General features: G+C 38.1%; 1 protein-coding gene across 3 annotated transcripts; it reads right to left on the reverse strand.

Annotated features, from left to right (window-relative positions):
• Positions 1-20733, reverse strand: LOC122081629. 3 transcript variants are annotated; one of them, XM_042648815.1, is made up of 12 exons: positions 20498-20732; positions 19632-20369; positions 19440-19538; positions 19016-19224; positions 8201-8394; positions 6784-6892; positions 6322-6641; positions 3304-3711; positions 2986-3073; positions 1909-2565; positions 967-1830; positions 1-332 (listed from the first exon to the last, which is right to left on the reverse strand). In XM_042648815.1, exons 2-12 carry the CDS (start codon positions 19700-19702, stop codon positions 187-189), a joined length of 3165 nt encoding a protein of 1054 aa, XP_042504749.1. In that variant the 5' UTR covers positions 19703-20369; positions 20498-20732; the 3' UTR covers positions 1-186. The 3 variants fall into 3 exon arrangements, with proteins under 3 accessions (XP_042504749.1, XP_042504748.1, XP_042504747.1); XM_042648814.1 differs by having other exon boundaries at positions 967-2565; positions 19632-20356; positions 20498-20733; XM_042648813.1 differs by having other exon boundaries at positions 967-2565; positions 20498-20733.
• Between the last annotated feature and the right edge of the window lie 52 nt (positions 20734-20785).

Genomic DNA, 20785 nt, shown 5'->3' on the forward strand with positions numbered 1-20785 from the left:
TTTTTTTTTTTTTTTTTTGAATTATGAAGTTAGAAATAGTAAACCCAAAATCTCAACCATATGCCAATTACAAATGGAATTCATATAATACATACAAAACTCGAAGACCCACCTCCACTGCAAGGATTTGCGATCCAAATTCGGGATGAACCACTACGATCAATCCCACCAACAATGTTTGATCTACTATCGGTATCTGAAGCCCATATCAAGTTCATGACCGTACATCCCCATGCTACGGCCTGGATGAGGTGCGACAGGGTGCATCTGTTTTGAGTTTGCTCTTAGTTCCATCTCGATCAGCCGTTCAAATGCTTCAGGATGATTGGTCTCTACAGAACAGACACCAGGGGCTAAATACACAATAAAATAAAATAAATGTAGATAAAAATAAAATTTTAGTGAAAGACTCCCCCAAGGAGGGAAAAAAAAAAGGATCGGCATTCACTATTGTATAATACCCACATCCCAGACAGAATATGCTGGAGAAAAGAGAATTCCAGCGGAACAAGCAGACATTTGGAATTGCAATTGGCTAATAGGCATAGAAGACCATTGTACCAGTTCACCGATCATTTTGAACTGGAATAGCTTTGCTAATCATTGGTGCTATTTCTGGCATAAGGAAGAGAAGAAAGTCTGTATAATTCATTTTTACAATGAAACTACATGCTAATTGATCAAGGCAGTGAGTTAAAAAAATTCCAAATCACCAACATCTTGGGTACAATATCGAACCCATTATTGATGATGTCTCAAAAACAAAAAACAAAAAAAGGGTGGTTTTGTGGGGGGGGTAGCCTCACACTGGGTTGATCTTTTTTATATTGATCAACAGTAACTACTTTTCCTATAGCCTAAAGTCCACACAGTGCCAAAATAAAATGGCTGAACTTGCACTTCAAGATAACCAGAGAGCATGCAAGCAAAAAAAATATAAAAAGAAAAAAGTGAAGCTTCGCTTACCTGGCACTGGAATCCCAAGGCCATTATAGTTCGGTTGTCGATGATTTACAGGAAAACTTTGCATTGGATTCATCTCAGGCATGTAACCAGCCATTTGATTAAAGGCATAAGGAGGCAGTGGTGAACCTCTAGGCAGTCCCTGAATAAGGTGAGGCAGCGGAAAACTGTTTGGCATGTGCATCTGTGGTAACATTGAATGATGAGGAGGATCAAATCTTGTTGGCGCAGCAGATATATGTTGGAAAGGAGGGTTGTGAAACATGTTTGGAGGAAAATGGTGTGGTGGTGGATCATGATGGATGATATTCTCTGGACCCATGTATTTGATTGGAGAATTCATATGAGCATGATGAGCTTCTAATGAATGGATAAGAGGCCTTCCATGATTCATTGGAGAATGATGAAACTGTGGAGACGATGGCTGGCCATGCAGATTATGATATGGAATCTCAGGATCCATCAGATCATAAGGACCACAAAGAAATGGAGGGCCTTCCAAACCTGGCATTTTAGACCTTTCATCTTTAAGGGTAGCATTCAGAGCTGCCAATTTTTCAGCAATATCAACCGGTGTTTTTGAGGGAGATAACAACTTGTCTTTGGTTGCATTAGAAGCAGGCATAAATGTGGTATGTTGGGGGTTCACCGAATCAGCTACTGTGATCAAGCTGTCCTCTTCAGGCAGTTTAATTTCCATAGTCCCATCAGCTCTATCTTCAAAGCCACCAGCAGCACCAAACTTTGACCCTAAATCAATATGGGGATCATCAAAGCCCAACCAATGCTGCTCAATCTTCTCAGATTTTACTTTTGATGCCAAATAATTGCCCTCAGCACTGCTCTTGCTCAATCCGAACTCACCCGCTGTAAAAGAAAACAAACCATCGTCAGAAACTGGAAATGGCAACTCATGAGGCTCTGAAACATCAGTTCTTCCCCCACCAGTTGAGCCTCTTTGTATTGATACCGGTGCTCCTACTGAGTGCAGTTCCTTCATGAAGGCTGTCCCAAATAATGTTTCAAGAGTAAGAGTCTTTTCAGAGTTCTGAATGTTTTCCATGTTCCCCTCACTTGATCCATGAACCACAGGGCCAAGACTTCCTACCCCATAGACGTGAGGTTTGTCTGGGGGCACATCTAGATTGGACAACGGTGCTGGATTTTTCATGCTAGCTCCTTTCTGCAACAGAGAAAGAAGATGCTGAGATGCACAATTGTCAACGTCAGCTTTTGGCTGTTCAGCTTTTGAATCTGTTACACTCCCGGGTTGCACAGCGTGCTGCAGACTTGAACTCTTTTCATTTATTTCCTGTAGGATGGACTGTTCAAGGTCTTCGCATGTAAGCACTCCCTGAGTAGTGCTCGACTTGTTATTATGGTACACTGGTTCAGAAATTCCAACAGGCGCAGAAATAGCAGTTGAATTGATAAACATGTTTGAAAGTTCATTGCTTTCAAAAGGAAGTTTTGGTGGGATGTGATCCATGGTTTTCTCATCAGACACTCCAGACACCTGAGATCGACCTTTATCACTAGTTACAATCAGTGAAAGTAAATCCCTAGGTTTGCCACAAGAGAGATCATCTACTGGCTTCTTTTCTGCAGTTAACATCAAAATTGGAAAAGGTTAGCTTTACATCATAATCTGCAGTCCTTGACACTTCATATCATGGTTTGCGATATCGACCAAAATGTCGAAATTTCGGCAACCTATTTCAGTTTCAACATTGGTCGAAACAATATGGCATGTGATTTGAGAGGTATTCAATGTCTCAATTACCATCGAAATGGACCATTTTTTGTGCCATTCTGCCATTTCGGTGGTATATTTCGGTTTTAACCAGGGTCAAAATCCTAGTTGCAACCAAAATCTTAAACATTGGTTTTATCCAGAGGACAGCATATAAACGTCCAACGGAGAATTTTCAACTCCAAGAACATTGATATCAAATTTTACTTCTTCATTTACCATTCAAAGCATTTCTTATAATTATTAGCTAAATACCGAGATGGGACTACCTTCTTCAACAAACCACTGTGCAAACTTCGATGATTGGAAGGGTACAGAGCTCCATGAATCATCTGCTTTAATATCATGATCATGATGCTGGTGAAACGAAATAAATTGAATGGTATCAGCTTCTATTGAATATATACAAGTAATTGTTCATCGTAATTGAGAAAACATTGAAGCTCTAAAGTAAAATCACAAGAAATATTTGATTAACAATAACGATAATGATGAAGATGAAGATGAGGATGAGAACCAAGCCATACAATAATTGTTGTGTAAAACCAGATAACCATCAACCACCTCCTTTTTACATCTATGCTTACCTCAATAAAGCTAGATGAACCAACAGTATTGGCAGTTAAAGCACTGCCAAATAGCTTCTCTAGGATTGAAGTTGAATGATCCTGACCAGCTGTATTTACTATCTTATGCCCTGTCACTTTGTCAGTATCTATTTTTGTAACTTCATCATAAATCTGCCCTTCAGAAACTTCTGACAGTTTAGAATTTTCACACAATGAATCAACAGCAGCCAAGTTGTCACAAAGTTCTGTAGATGACGACGCAAACACAATCCTTTCACTGTCATCCACCAAGGGAGCTGGAATACTCTTAGCCTCATAACACTGCTCAGTGGACCATGATTGTTTCTCGTCATTATTATCATAAGTCCCATTTGCCACCAGATTATCCTTGGCATGCTTAATGCTATCCCCACCAACATTTCCAACCTGTGGAAATATTAAATTAGCAGGCCATCAACAGAAAGAGAAGAAATATTGGAGAATTTCAAGGCCAAATTTTGGGTACAAACCAATATCTAAGTCTTCTAAACCATATTCTCCCAAAACTAAATATATGGAAAGCATAGATAAGCCAAATTGCATCATCTAAAAAATTGAGCAAGTGTCGATGGCGTTGCCTCATTGCTTGCTTTTTTTTCTTTTCTTTTCTTTTCTTTTTTTTTTTTGGGGGGAGGGGGGTGGGGGGGGAGGTGGGGGGTGTGGCTTATTATTAATTAAAATATAATATGTACATCACAAATTTGAATAGTTTGGAACTTGGAAGTTCAAACATGTGAATATCGATTAAAAACATAAAATTCAACCAATGCGTGTGCAAACAAATCAAACTTTTTTCCAAATACACTACTCATCAAGAATCAATTAGCCTCATTTTCTGTGTTCCAACGGAACAGAATTGGGGTAGCAGAAACAGAATTGGTCCCTAAAATTTGTTTCTGCTGTTTGGAGATGAAAAATAACGGCAGCAAAGGAAATTGGTTATCTCCATAGTGGTCTAAACCCCTATTTTACTTTCCAATGATCATGATGAATGACGATGACGGCATCAAAAACGACAACCACTGCAAGGCAATGTCAGATTCACAAATAAATTTTCCGAGCGTAATTCAGGGTGACTTGTTTTTCTGTAATGTAAGAACCCAACCATTTAAACCATATAGTTCCCACTGCCACACGCCATAAGGTGTCTGTATACACCCAAAGTCTTAGTATTAGCTTTTATTTTCACATTGAATCCAAAATTATTAAGAGTGAGTCTCTAGATTTTCCATGCTCCAAAACTCAAGAGGAAGTTTCTCTAGATCTGTACCATACTCCCAACATTTCTATTAGAGCCTTAAAACTTAGATAGATGGTAGAGGTGTAGGTTTGAGAATATGGATAATCAATAAGATCACCTCCTACATGGGCTTAGCCCAAAGCAAAGGTTGTTATTTTATGGGCCACAAAGGTACTGCCCTGTAAGGGTATTATGCACACCTACACCCAAAACAAAAAAGGTTATTTACAGGTAATAAAATGGGTTTTTGTTTTGAACAAAAATAGTACTGAGGGCCAGTGCGCCACCTCACAACCAAAAATACTTGGCAAAAATTTAGAAGAAAATCCAAAATAAAAAGAAAACAGTCAATGATCCCAATAAGTTTGTGGATCAGTTGCTGTAGAAGTAGAGTTTCACAAGAAGGTAGTAGATTAAGCAATTGAAGATGAGAAATGCCCTTAAAATTCAAGTATTTTGATCCCCCTTCCTGATTAGCAACAAACCACAATGGCTTTAAAAATAAATAATTTTAATAAAAAAAAAAGAGAGAATTTGGGTCCTAAAAATACTGGATAGTAGACACAAAATACGCTACAGAAAAATAATGGAGAGTAGACACATAACACACTACAGAGGAATCACAAAAAGGTTGCATCATTATAGACAGAATAAAATATTAACTGTATTGTAGACTGTTTGACAGCACATCCATAATCAATAGAGAGTGCATCGGGAGTAAGCCTGCATATCCGTTGATAGAGATGCAGTAGAGCATTACAGGTATCTAAATTTTGTAAAAATAAATAAATAAAAAATAAAAAATAAAATTATACCTATTTTTACTGAACCTAAGGAGTAACAAAATTTCCCTTCTGTAGGTAGTGAATAAGCGCAACAGTATGCAATGAGGTATTCCTTCAGTGAAATGCAGGTAATAAGGTTTTCTGGAAGAATGGGTGCCTTTGGGTGATGCCGATGAAACCAAAAGCCAACTTTATTAAAAAGGCTATACCCAATGCACAAGGCTCCCGGAACTGCGGGGTCTGGGCAGGGTCATAATGTGTGCAGCCTTACCCACACTTCGTGGAGAGGCTGTTGCCCAACTTGAACTCATGACCACTTGGTTGCAATGGAGCAACTTTACTGTTGCAGCGAGGCCCGCCCTCTAAAAGCCAACTTTATTAAGGTAAATTAGGGGGATAAATGAGAGAAATAAAACAAGGATACAGAAAAGGTCCAGAAAAAGTCAAGGAGGAACCAGAAGCAGTTGATCCTGTTCTGTCTGTCTCACCAAATGCCCTTTACCATAGGAGTGCGGGAGAGAAAGGAGAAACCCTTCCTCCAATAGAATAGAAGAGAAGGAGACAGTAAAAGAAGATATAATCTCCCAATGACAAATATGATCTCTCAATGAAATTGAAAGATAATAAATTGAAAAAGACATACAAGATCTATAATAGTCCAACCTAAAATTCCATCAGCTATTTTACAACTCTCTCGTGTTAGCAGCCAAATCCAGTAACCATTGAAGTCTTATCAAGAAATGTTCTTCTTCTTTGGATTTTATAGGAACTGGATGATAAATTTGGTCAGCTGTCAAAAATTGGGAATAACACCTAAAAACCTCTCAACAACCAATGTTTTGTGGGTGACTCTTTTAAGGCCCTCCATGCCAGGGTATCCAAGCAGTAAAACTAACCACATTAAGCATGAATTTTTGCAAGCATTAATATTTTTTGGCAAAAAAAAAAAAAATTCTGATAATGTGTGATTACCTCTGCTGCAGGGGGAAGAATCAGTGTTTTTGATCCAAGATTCTTCTCCAGAGTAGAGCTCATAAAACCTGGGGGTACAAGTGGTCTGGACGCAGGACCTAGTGTGTGAGAAGAAAACCTCGCAGAATCATTTTCTGAAACCAATGATACAACAGAGGCCTGTGATACATTGTCCTTATTAGGAAGCTTCTTTTCATCTTCAGAACCCTCCAACAATGCAGTGATATCTGTGTCGAATATTCCTTTCGGCTTGTCTGAAACTTGTTTCTGCTTCTCTTGAAATGCTTTTTGCTGTTCCTTCCTCATCAACTCAAAAGAAGCTGATTCACAAAAAGTTAAGAATGTAAATAAAATTTTGAGCCCATCTAGTTCACACACACAAAACAGAGACGCAAGACTTGCAAAACCAGTACGAGAGGTAATTTGGGGCAAACACCGGGCAACTGAAAAGGGAAAAACTACCTCTTCTTTTTCTTTCCTCCTCTGCTCTATCCTGACTAGAGCATTCGTTTGAACCAAATGTTTCATCGTTATACAAGTCAGTGGCATCCCTTCTTGAGTGAGGTACTGCCTGAGAGGAAAAAAAAGAATAAACATCACAAACTGCCAAAATTTAGTAGTTTTCAGCAAAACGCAGACGGAATTTATTTTTCTAGCCATTCAACTATATCTTTTGCTCTGCTAACAAGAAAATTTAAGCATCATTCAACATGCTATGTGATGCGGAACCCGGGTCACAAAACCCTATTTGGGTTCAGTATGGGCCCACCACAAATATAAGACTCAATTGAAAGGAATGGCAATCTCATAATATATTGGAAGTTTAAACCACAAGAAAGGGAATAAAAGGGGAAGGTAATGTATAAGGTGGGGAGGGGCAAACTTGGAAAGGAAAACAAACTAATGGAAATATGTAATAAAAGAGAAAAGGAGTATTTTGGAAAGGACCATTAAAGGGCTTCGAACAACCACAATACGGAGGTCTGTCTTCAACCCCTCGATCAGAAAACAGGGGTGGTAAACCAGATCTGATTCAAGTGAGAGTTCTCTCTCATGGGGACTCCAATTGAAGTGAAATTGCAGGAGGGAGTTCTTAATCCATACCCCTCTAAACCTCAAGCAATAGCCAATCAAATCAGAAACTAGAGAACTAACGATACCTCTTTGAAATAATACCAGGGAGTAAGGGAGGAAATAGGTCCGAGATTCACTTTGGAAATTTCAGTTTAAGAAGCCTGTCGGTCTCAAGCTTGGTAACTTGGATCACCCACAGGGGAGTAACGCTCCAATTTCCAGCCTGATCCGTGAGAGTTTAATAGAATTCTAACAAATCTACTTCAGCACAATGCAGATGGAAAGAAAAGGGAAATAGTAGCAGCACAACAAGATATTGAGGAAAGAAGAAGAGATTGACAGCAGCCCAGCTAGGACAGAAGGGGTAGAAGAAAGAATAAGAAAGGAGGAGGACAAGGCGGTCGGCTTTGCACCACACTCACAACCGTGAGATTTCACACAACTTTTCTTTCTATTCAAATCTGTCTAAATCCTTGGATTACAATCATATAAAAGAGAAAAGGAAAAAGACTCCAATAAGAAAACTCTAAAACTTGCTAAAATCTTCGAAAGTATCCTACCTAAAAAAAATATTACATAATATTTTTCCAAAATAAACAAAACTTCCTAAATGTCCTACTGAACCAACCAACCATAGTTGGACCCAGTTCATCCCGATATTAGCCTCCAAACAGGTGCATAACGGCCCAAGGCAGTGGTACTACATCACTATGATTATCAAATATAAAATCCAGAATCAAAAGAACTAAACTGCCAATCTAATCCAGCAAGTAGGACTAGGAGCTATAAGTGGTGAGAAGAAAACCTTGTAAGGGCGCGGGGGATGATATGGTTCGTTACTCCTAGGGAGTTGATAATGACCATTCCCTCGAACTTTTGGAGCTGAAACCCCTGCTGCATATCCAGGTGGTTTTAGAAAGGCACCACTTCCCAGAAGACCATCATGCTCTGAATTTTGCCAAGAACGTCGAGCTTGGTTGCCATAACGTCTTCCAGAATCTGCACAACAAAAAGGAACATTGAGTTAGACTACAGAATCAATCCGAACCCTCTTTAGTTTGCAGTTACAGAAATCCATATACAAGAAAACTTTCAGCAGGGCACAAATTGAATGGTTACTCTCTTGATGGTAGCAGACACCATCTAACTAACAACCAACAAAAGACATGACATGATAACCTTGCATAGTGCACTTTCGACACAAAGTCTTAAACATTTGCACATTAATAAGTGGATAGTCCACCTTTGACATGAACCTCATTGTTACGACTAACATATTTACTGTAAAGATAAATGATCAACAACAAGGTGAGAGAAGATCCAAGAATACAGCAGAATAAAATAAAGAACAAGAGTGATTCTACCAAGGCTCTTTCAAGATAATCTAAGAATATATTTGTTTCTTCTCCAAATATTACAAAACGAAATAAACTAACATAATAATCTGAAATTTACCATAAAATTGCAAGAAAACTTAAAAAAATAAAGACTACTGCTGCTCTATTTATGGCAAGTAATCAAACGAACTCCTAAAGATCACACGAATTTTTAGCCAGATGTTCTGAACCTCCTAAATAACTCTTCCCCGAAAACCTGAAAATAATAAAACATACAAAAGTTCATAAAGTCACAGAACTGCAGCTAAGCAACAGAAGTTAGGGTACTCCAAAAACAAAGACAAAAGCAAGATAGTGTTTTCATGTAGGCTTAGTGATGTAAGGTTGGTTTACACTGGGTAAACAACCCCAATTGGTTAAGCACTCCAAACCAAACTCATACAAATAAATTCGGATCTGATCCGCAACCAGATTTAACCAACCTGGAAAACAAGGCAGAATCTGATTGAGAAAAGAAGACTCACCAAACTAGCTCTGTTGGGCCTCAAGCTTAAGTCTTAGTACCGCCAATTAGGTCCCAATTAGAACCCTAAAGAGGGCTGAAAATAGGACCGCAGAGAGGAGAACTAACCAGGAACAGATCTGCCAGAATTAGGGTTTCGAGTAGATGAGAGAAGAAATTCTGTAGCAGCGACACCTGGCCTTCAAAGGCCCTAACCTTCTGGTCGAGTGCTTCTCTTAGGGAGTAGAACAAACCCACCAAAAAGGCTTGAAGAGTGGTCCTCAGATCTGAGAGATAGGAGAATCAACCCAAGCGTCCAAAACCCTGACAATCTCCAATCGATTTCTGTCCTTGAACTGATCTCCAAAGCTGCACTGATGGTTGATCTTCAAAGAATGGTGATTGGGTTGGGAATCTCACCCCTCAGGTTTAGGCATTCACCTCTCAAATAACAGCATTATGCCAAGAGTTTTCACTCAAAATTCATTAATTCAATCCTCTCTTCATTATAATCGATGGTAGGGGTGTCAAAAAATCCCAGTCAACCTAAACTCGCCCTAACCAGCCCTAAGCCCAAACAGGGCCCAGGCTGAGATTTCAGCCCATAGGGTGGACTAGGGTTGAGAATTCTAGGCCCAAGCCAAGTTGGGCTGGGCCTGGGTTGAGGTCTCAACCAACCCAACCCTGTATATTAAGTACATAATAATATAAATATATTTTAATAATTATAAATGATTACTTAATAGGAAAAAAAGTCGGCAAAAAGTCTTTCGTTTTCCACAGTCTACATATATATAGGAAAACCTTGGTTTTGGCCTCTGCAATTCATCGAGATCAAGCAACTGAGTAACCAATAGTACTGGGTTGGGCTAGGTTGGGCTAATACTGGCCCAATCAGGGTCCAACAGGGCTAGGTTGGGTTGGGCTAAGCCCGCAGGGTTGGGCCTAGGCTGAGATATCCTAGTCCGACCTAGGATAGGATGGGCTGGGCTGGGCTTGGGTTGAGTTAAGAGACCTTAGGATTGGGCAGAAGTTTCTGCCCATTGACACCCCTAATCGATGGGCCCTCTTACAGGCTAAAAAAACTGAATTCAAAAGGGATTTAAATTAAGAAACCACTAACTGAAGTAAAACTTCTAATTTGGCTTCTAACTTGCTAACCAAGAAAGAAAAATTAGGAACTAATAACTCCAACCTCATTGTCTGCTTGCCTCGTTGGGCCTACCGGCCACCGACAACCTACCTTTCGGTCTCTTGGTTTGGACTTTTCAACTGATCGACAGTAGCCTCTTCGGCAACCATCCGCCGTTTTCCTCAAAATGGCTGGTTCCATTTCTCCTTGGTGACTATCCGCTGGACCAGCTGCTTGCTTGGTTGAGGCCCTCCGCAAGGCCAATGCTCCTCCACTGTGGCTGCCTATTCTCCGGTGGTACTCCTTCATGTTGGCGGCTAGGAACCGTTGTATTGAGATGTTAGGGTGAGGGTTAGGGTTAGGTTTAGGGTTTGTGGTTCTCTTCCTGGTTCAAACTGTTTTTCCCTTCTCCTCTAGTAGGGCATCCAAGTTAGGCTGCAAAAGTTCTTTGAGGCCATCTGAGCCCAAATTGGTACCCTTTATGGGCTTTATCCCTTATTGGGTTTGTAACTTCCCCTTTGGAGCTATATTTTCCCTCCCCCTTCTTTTAATGCATTTATTATTCACCCAAAAAAAAAACTTTGCCTAAAAAAGGAAGCTGGGCTAAGACACCAAAATAGAAACTCACTTGACTATCAAAAAGGAAACTGATCCTACGCAATATGGATGAAATCTGGACAGAATCTCCAAGTTAATGTGCTACTCGATTGGGGAAAACAAGGCTGCTAAAGGGCTGCTTCGATGGGACAGAATGGGGCGAGTATTGGATCAGCTTTGCACCTTCTTTTTGGTAGCTTGATCTACATCACTTAGCTGCCGAAGACAGAAGATGATTGTGCTAATATGGAACACTGGAGGACAAATTTACATCCTTTTCCCTAACAACAACGTGTCAGAGAAACAGCAGTTAACCTAACTACTTTATAGTTTCTTCTTCTTCTTCTTCTTTTTGACATCAGGTTAAATTCACTCCCGAGTGGGGACCATCTGACCAGCTGGAGATGGAGCCATAAACCTCATCTCTGCTGCAGTTTCATGTGCGTGGCTGGACTGACATAACCCGATCTGGAAACCCAGAACGAGAAGAACTGGGTCCAAACTTGGTTTTTGCATCAATAGGGGAATATAGGATTTTATTTATTCGTTAAGGTAATCTTTGCAATTTAATAATTATTAATTATGTTAGCTGTCAATAGCTCTAGGAAAGACTCAAGCTCTATTTTGTTTTAGATTTCGAATAGGATTTTCTGTTTTAAAGTAATATATGTAACCTCATCGATTGAATAAGAGAGGAATTGAATGGATTAGTTTTAAGAGAGCGGACCTAGGCACAACGGTAAGGTGGCTTCATTTAGACCTATTGGTCACAGGTTCGAGCCGGAAATAGCCTCTCTGCAAAGCGAGGGTAAGGTTGCATACATTATGACCCTCCGTAGACCCAGTAGTGGTGGGAGCCTCTTGGACTACCTAGCCTAGAAAGAAATGTATGGTGAGCAAATAAGGTATCTTCTTATAGGGTTAGATACATAGAATGTAAAGAATTTTGGGTAAATTATATAGAATGCAAGAAAATTGGAAGGTTTTTCACTAGACTATAAATTAAGGGGAGGGGAGATTTTACTTTTTAAATAGAAGGAGCAAGGGGGGAGAAATCTCTCACGTTTTTTGAGAGTTCCCAAGCCCAAAAACGTGTAAAAAAATGGGAAAGAAAAGTACGGAAAGTGAGAAAAGAGGAAAGAGAGAAAAAGGGAAAGAAATAAGAAAAGAAAGAAGGGAGAAGGAAATAAAAACAAAAAAAAAAAAGAAGGGAGGGGGATTTCCACTCACGTAAGAGTCCTCTCCCCAGCCGAAATTTGTGAGAGAAAGAGAAAGAAGAAAGAGCGAGAGAGAGAGAGAGAGAGAGAGAGAGAGAGAGAGAGAGGAGAAGAGGATAAAAGTGAGGAAGTAATGCAAGAGTAGATTACAACTAACTCTGCAGTTTATAACCCCAAACAATACAAATAGGAGTAAGAAACAAAGAAATAATACCATCAAATAAATCCCCAATGATACAATACTTATATAGGAGCAAAACCAGCCCAAAATCTAACCTGATAGGAGAGAGAAAGACCTGTTATAGAGCTAGAGAGAGAGAGGTGCGGCCAGGGCTGTAGGAGTTCGACTGAGTTGCACTCTTAGGCGTAGATAGTCCCTAGGGAGGGTACAAAAACCCCCAAAGTTGAAAGGATTCTGACGACTGGTTGTGAAGTTACAAGCTTTCTTGATTTTCTGACCTAGGAGAGAAAACTGAGAAGAACCTTCAAGAACTGAGTGCTTCCAACAATGACTAGGTAAGGATCGTGGGAGCCTTATGAGGCCTAGAATACCCTGATTGAAGACCTGGCTGAACAGAGTACAGAAGAGAGAAAGAGAGGAGATCAATCTCTCTCCTATTCCCACTAGGATTGCTGATCAGTTCTGATTTCTGGAAACTTTTATCAAAATCTGAACTATACCTCTTGAATGTTACAGCAAATAAAAAAAAAAAAGAATAAAACAGATGGGGGATTGAGAAGGGTGAAAGAGAAAAAAGGAAGTGGTTATCTCAGCATGGGCTTCTCACCCACAGCTATCTCAGCTGCTCTAAACATTTAGTTACAAACTTTCTTTCATTCAAATCTATCCAATAATGGTAAATATGCCTCTCTATTTATAGAGGGAAAGTTTACAATCATACTAATACTAGGAGCTAGTTTCCCAATAGGACTAGACACTCCTACTACAACTAGGAGCTAGTTTCCCAATAGGACTAAACACTCCTACTACAACTAGGAATTCAAAATAGTACTAGGACTTGATTTTATGACTCCAACATGGAGTAGAACTAACTAACTAATAGTCTATATAGGACTTTACAACCAACTAATGGCCTAATGGGCCTTTATTGAATTAAATATCAACTAATTAAACTAATGAATAAAATTCCATTTTCCTACCTTCTACCCATAATTTAGGCCTATTAAAGTGGTCCATTTCAAAGAAAACCCATGGGATCAAAGGCCCAACACATACACAACACAACCCAAGGCTTATTTACAATAAAATAAGTCCAAGTGACTTATCTACATCAGGAAGACATTCAAGGAGGGTCATACCCGTTGGAAGTTGATCAAGCTTGCAATCAAAGAGTCCTTTTGGCTGCCATTGAGAAGAAGAGCTAATCGCAATAGAGGTAGGAAGTCGATACCCCTTATAGTAAGATTTGTGCTTTATTTCATAGATTGGAGGAGTAAGGTTTTTTAACCTTTTCTAGGGGGATCTTTTTGTTCAAATTATATGATGAATACACTTTCATTTAGACCTTACAAAAAACTCTAGGAAGCATTTGTATTTCTTATCTCAAGAGTTGCATGCTCAAAGATTTGATTTTGATACTTGTCAAGGGGACTGTAGGAGACTGATTTGATGTGTAGTGTATGTTAAATTTTTACAAAATTATGTGGTAATAATTAGAAATTTAATTTTTTTTTTTTTTTAAATAGTTTTCAAACAGATCCACATCTCTATAATTTTTATTACATTTTGTATTCATATCATGTGACGAAAAAATAAGAATTTGGGACTATTCTGCAGAAAAGGCAGACTTAGAACACGGTTTTGGGTGGACTCCATAACCTCCTCAAAAACTGAGTTTGGGGATGATATTTTGTGTACACATTGTGATAATAACCATATTTAACCAGGAGAAATAACAGATCAGTTTGATTCTCGTACGAGGTAAATCTATATTTTTCCTTACCATCCCTTAGAAATCTCGCAGATTCTGGATGTTGAAATTGGACTTTATGGGGACTCAACTTAGGAATGGTTTTTAGATCTGATTTTCTTACATATGGTAGCTCCAGAAGTCTAGTTTTACCCATAAAAATCCCCAATCCAGTTGTCTTACAGAAGAGGGAGAAAATGTATTATTATAAGTATTATTATGGAACTGTTGTCAATTCTGTCCAGTGCATAGGTCCAGTGCATATACCACTAATTGTTTCTATATTTCGAGTGATTTAAAGACAGATTTTGAATATGAATTCTTTTAATGATTTGTAGCTTTGTTAGTCTAGATTTACCCACAAAAATCCTAGATCCATTTGATTTCTGGAAGATGGGGGAATGTATTTTTGGTACACTGTGGTCATTTCGGTTTAATAGAAATGGTCAATGTGCAGTATCCTATGTTGAGACTTATTTTGAAGGGTCTCAAAGACCTAATCTAGATATAAGTCCTCCTGATAATTTATAAGATTTTAAGTCTACTTTAAGGATATATAAGTTTATTTCATATCGGAGGTCCATGTTAAAAGTTATGGAAGTAGAAAGGGTTATATATAGAATTTGACAGAATCTGAAAGATGTAAATGCAATGTGTTTCGTCAACATACTTAGGGACTCTACATTCTACGGAAGAGAGACTAGAGATATGGTAATCTTATATAAGAAACCAAGTTGAGTTAATTCATAGGCTTTACATGGTTGATATGCCTCTTACACTGTTATGTGAATTGATAAAAGAATTTCTCTCATGCTAATATGTTGTGAATGTTATTATGGTGTGTTAAAGATCTTTGTATGTTATATCATGCTTTACTATTAATGACATGCAATGTATGTATCATATGTTTACATTTATATGAGTATGATGTTATGCCATGACGGTATATGATAGAATCTCATTAGGGACAAAGAAAAGAATTGAACATAGATTCTCATACTAACTTTTAGGCTACGTTTGGTATGGTTCCAGAAAAACGTTTCTGGAGTTTTTTCGTTCTATGGGAATGAAAAAATCGGAATAAAGCGTTTGGTGCATTTATGGTGTGTTTCGTTTTTTCAGAACAAAAAATGAAAAAAAATAATGTAGAAATGAGAATTGACGGAACGACAAAATGCAGTTCCTACGTTCAAAAAAAAAAAAAAACGACATTTTGACACAAACTGAAATTTTCGTTTTGACATGAAACGTGTTCCAGAAACGTTATCAACCGTAGCCTTAGCTTTAGAACTAGAACCCAAACTGCACCCCTTTCCAGCAGGAGGTTAGGTGCTGGGTGAGGACACCAGAACAGAACTGAGGATAAGAACCCTCACAATGGGAGCACATAGTAATCCAGAACAGAACAAGAATGAGGGTAAGGTTGGGAACTCCCTTACTCCTCCAGAACTAGATTAGGAACTCCCACAAGGGGAGCTCATACAATCATACAATCCAAGACCCAGTCCAGTCAGCCAAGGTTAAAGAAAAATGATTCCTGGGTAATGCAAAAAATGGCAGCCGTCAGATCAACAGTTGTATTCCTCATCTTTAAAAGGCATGCACATGCAGTAGAATAAAAGAGACTTGCATCAAGTCAGTTATTTTAGGTCATATTGTATATAATGTCCCCTTTTGTATGATGTGCTTATTAACATATGTATGATCCTATGCTTTGACTCTCTAAGCTGTCGAGCTCACCCCTTTATTATCACTCCCATACATAAATGAGGGAGCATGTGATTGTGTGGACTACATTGGAGGCCATGAGCAACCGGATGCTGAAGATGATGCATGATAGTTCATTTTTATTCAAATGACAAGAAGAGACATTAAACTACGTTCTTATGAGATATTAAATAATGGTGGTAGATGATACATGTTGATTTTATTTTATTAATTTACCCTTAGACTATGTTTTGGAACATGTAATAAATAGTTGACGTCGTCACTAGGCATTGAAGTATTTAAATATATGAGTTGGTATTTTGATTGTATAATAGATTTCCACATAATTAGAAAAGAAGGCCGCATAGATGTTAAAAAAAATATCAGCCAAGTTTTAGTCACATGCAAGTTGAAAAAATCCTATCACGAAGGCAGGACTCTTACCCTCATCCCAGGTTCAGATCGTCACAGTATATATATATATATATATATATATCTTCCCATCATCTTTCCTTCTTTTATTTCTCTCTTTATTCTCTCTCTATTAAATTGGTTTCTCTCTCCTCCCTCACACTAGATATTCAATTTTCTTCTCTCACGGTAATCTCTCTCCCTTCAGTCTTCTCTTTTCTTTTCTTTTCTTTTCTTTTCTTTTTTTTTTTTTCTGCCGCAATAATTTCTGGTTTTTAGATCTATTATGACTATTTTTCTTCAATTGGTTCCTTCTTTTCCTCTTCCTTCACTGGGACGTCACATCAGATTTACTCCCGTCATCCTTCTTTCCATCGCATGTTAGTTTCAGAATCTAACCACCCTAACTTCTCTCCTTTTTACTTACCTATCGCATTTTAATATTTCCTTTTTTGTACTCCCCAATTTTCTCGATCACATTATAATCTCTTTCCTTCTTTACCACCATAGACCACTCGTCTCTCCTCTCAATTGTGCTAATGAAACTCTGTTTATTTCTGAAATTATCTGATAGATATTCTGTTGAAAGTTGACAGTTAATGAGATCAGATCTGGCCGACATCTAGTCGTGAGATAGGGATCTCTTCCATTCAATTAGTAGGTTCATTATTCGGAGGCCAATCACATCCGTCAGATCTGATCAAAATTGTTTCATCACCATCACCACTTTCAACCTTGAACCTAAATAAATAACAATCTTCTCCCTATCCCAAATGCTGAAAGAACCAAGATGTCATCAAACAAAAAAACAAAAAACAATAGGAAGCAAAAAATAAAGAAATAGAAGAGGCTTAAACATCTGAGTTGTCAAGAGGGATTTTTCCCTGCATCCCCTTCTTTTTCCCTCAACGCTAACGGAAAATTCCAGCGAGCCCCCGCCACTCTTGCTCATTGAGGGACTAATGATTAGGCTGCCCTTTTCTTTCCAGCTGTTACTTGATCCTCTCCCTAATGGAGTTCACTCAACCAGTCAACAGATATTAGGTTGCAACTCTATAGAGAGAATCACAGGCTACCACTTCTAACCAGAATCAGAGAAAATTAGTAACTCATGATCAAAAGACCTGATTCCCCTCGAACCCTGGTCGAATGAAAGTCGGATGGACTAAGAAATCCTATTGTGACTACACAACAAAGAGATAAAGGAAACTAACACCTAATGATGATAAAACAGAATAGAGACAAACCCAACAACAAAGAAAAGGCTAAAATCAAAACACTCATGTGAAATCAAAAGTGGAATTTTAAAAAACTTCAGATTAATAAAATAAACTCCACTGGAACTCTTTCCTTTGGCCACAGCATGCAAATAAATCGTGAAAACAAACCCCCTTCAGATACGATTCACACAATACATGAAGAAAAAAATCTTCAAAAAGTTCCACTTTCCAATGTCCTCACTCAACCTTAACATAGTGCCCAAGGGGCACCAGTATCCCATTGCACATTAGATCCAGTAGATTATTGTAGTTAGTGCCATAGAAATGTCAATCATTGTTCACAAGTCACATTGCCAACTTCCCTCAACTGCTATGGAATCCTCACCGATTGTGCTACATCTAGATTTGAAAAATAAGTGCCTGAGTTCCAAGTAGGGAAAGAGTTCCATTTATGGGTAAGAAGAATAGGTGCCAAGGAGCCAAGGCGACCCAAGGCAGTGGAGCGCCATGTTGCCTAAGCACAAGTGTTATTTTTTATTTCCCCTTTTCTCTAACATTATTTCGTATGCTATATATACCTTATATCACGAAAAACAACATTAAGCCACATCCAAGTCATAAAAAATCATCATTAAGACACATCAAGTCGTCAAAAATCAACATTAAGGTGCATCAAGTCATCAAAATCAACATTTAGAGAAATGTTCTTGTTCTTAATAAGTTTGCCTAGTCAAATGATATTATTTATTAAGTAGAGCACAAAAGCAATTTCCAACAAATCGAAGATTACTTAAATCTGAGTTGTAATGACAAAGTTATGTTCAGGTCAAACTTATTTTAAAGTGCATAAATGTTGTTGAAATCGTCTAAATGAAAATAATTATATCGGCATCAAAACAAAATATTATTTCACTAGAATTTTGGTTTTTAGCAATGTTTTACCATGATAAGATATATAAAAAATAAAAATAAAAAAAAAATAAAATTAAAAAAAAATAAAAAAAAAAATTGAGAAAAACCATAGCATTTGAAAGTTGAAAGTCACCTCTACACCAAAACTCTTATTTTTGTTCTTGGACTAGGGAGTTGACTTTTTATCCTTTTGGAATTTGATTTTTAAACTATTTTAATTGGATTCAAATAGGGGTATTTTCTCATTTAAGAAAACTATAGAATAATATCTTCAGTAAATATTTGACATAAATAAATATTGTGCCTTGCAATAAGGCGGTAGAGCAATAAAGTTACACTCACCCAGACCCCAACTGAGCCACCTGGACGCCTTGACACCTAGGCGACACCTTGACAACTATGGTAAGAAGTTTTGAATTAGAATTCTGTTTGATATTTAAGGCAGTGGAAACTGTTCTCTGAGTAGATAGTTCTCTTATGTTGAATCCTATCACCACAACATCTTATGAGAATGGAACAATGTCCATGCTTTCTTATTCTTTGGGGAAAAAAATAGTCCAAAAATGAAATGAAAAAAAAAACCCAAGAATAATCAAGTTATTAATTACGATATCCAAACATATACATAGTACGTAAATGTTAAGCCTTCAGTACCTGAACAATCTGAATACGAGTCAGAATCTTTATCAATTGACCCAGACGAATGACTGTCCCACCTTCCCTGGCTTCCTCGAGAATAATTACCGGAATCACCTCGGGTAGGTGGCGAAGATCCATATTCACCACGTCTGAAACTCTGCAAAGATGAACTTCCAGGAATTCGCTGCCACTCTGGTATGCTATGAGATGACTCTTCAAATTCACTGTTTGAAATAGAAACATCAAATTAAAAGCAGCACTTTCCCCAATGCAAAATGAAGCACAGAAACAACAAACAGAATACCAACTATGATTAATATAAATAGGAGAGAAATACACCAGCAAGTATGAAGCAGAGAAACAACGATCATTTTTTTTTTTTTCCTATTAATACAATACCCTTATAGCTTTAATATGGAAAAATATAGCAGCAGAATACCTTAGTATTGATGGATCAAATCCAGTTGGCAGCTTTTTGCAAACATCCAACTCGCTCAAAGACAAAAGAAAATCTCTTGTGTAAGAAATTTTGGACTGTCTGACTCCCATCACAGGAAAAAAGAAAATCAGATGAACCCAAAACAAAATATACAAATTTAAACATGAAAATTAATGGAACAAAGTGCTTTACTTTTGAGATTTCAGAACAGCTTCAATTGGCTGTGCTGGTGAGCCCTCCTCATAAATATTCATAGAGGTCATTGTCGGACACTTGGAATACCACTGTCTACAGAACTAAAAATTTGTGTATTCTCAACAATGAGGAGCACCAATCATCCCCCAAAAGTTTCAGTAATACAGGCCAACATCCATTATGGAGAGTCTTAAATCCAACGTCCAAGACTAACTATCTCCACAAATGAAGCAACGATTGGAAACTCCCACCCAATAAAAGATTCCGAGTTTGGATCATCAGCAAACACGGAACTTCAGTTCGGAAACCAAAAAAATGCCCGGTAAGTAAACGGATTCAATTCAGATATTGCATACGCTATTCGAAGATTTCCAGCAGAAGAACTCTTCGTTTCCCGATACCGTTTTCAACGTCCATTGATGCAAGTTCCGCAGATACTAATCGCCACTGATATACTTAAAATAACGTATAGACCACTAACTCTATAAACTGGTGCGGAGCTGTATCATCGATCATTATCTCAGAGCGATGAAATACGAAGATTCGATACCAAGTAAGCTACTACCCCTCACAAATTTACCCAGAACAATATCCTCGAAGATCAAACTCTTTTAAAAGCAGAAGATATGATCAATAGGTTGCAGTCATCATAAACAGGAGGAAATCCCAAACCGAAGCTCAAAATCCCAACCAAGCAGAATATCATCGGAAATGCTAAAATTCTGTCAAGAACAACTGCCAAAAAAATCATTAAATTGCATAATTGTAGTCTCGCATCTCCAATTCATCGAATTTCACGTTAGGGGAAAATATCTTAAAAAAAAAAAACCAAAACAAAACGGGAGCGATGTTGATACAGCTACCTGAATCAAGAGAGAGATGGTAAATCATTCATAGTGTAACAAGGAATAAAAGGAAATTAGGGTTTCAATCTTCACTTTCTTTCTCCTTTCCGGAAAACTTTTCGATCGTTAAACGATAGAAGGGAAGAGAAAGACTGCTAAAAGTCCCTCCCCATTGCAGAGGCTGCAGAAACAAAGCGGAGAAATAACGTTCCCCGACCTTCGCAACAGCGAGAAGAAACAACGAAAATTTTTAGATATAAAAGTACTCCACAATTTTACAAAGCAGTGAAATGCCATTTTTTTTTT

The sequence above is a fragment of the Macadamia integrifolia genome, chromosome 6, assembly GCF_013358625.1.
Source record: "Macadamia integrifolia cultivar HAES 741 chromosome 6, SCU_Mint_v3, whole genome shotgun sequence".
Taxonomy (NCBI): Eukaryota; Viridiplantae; Streptophyta; class Magnoliopsida; order Proteales; family Proteaceae; genus Macadamia; species Macadamia integrifolia.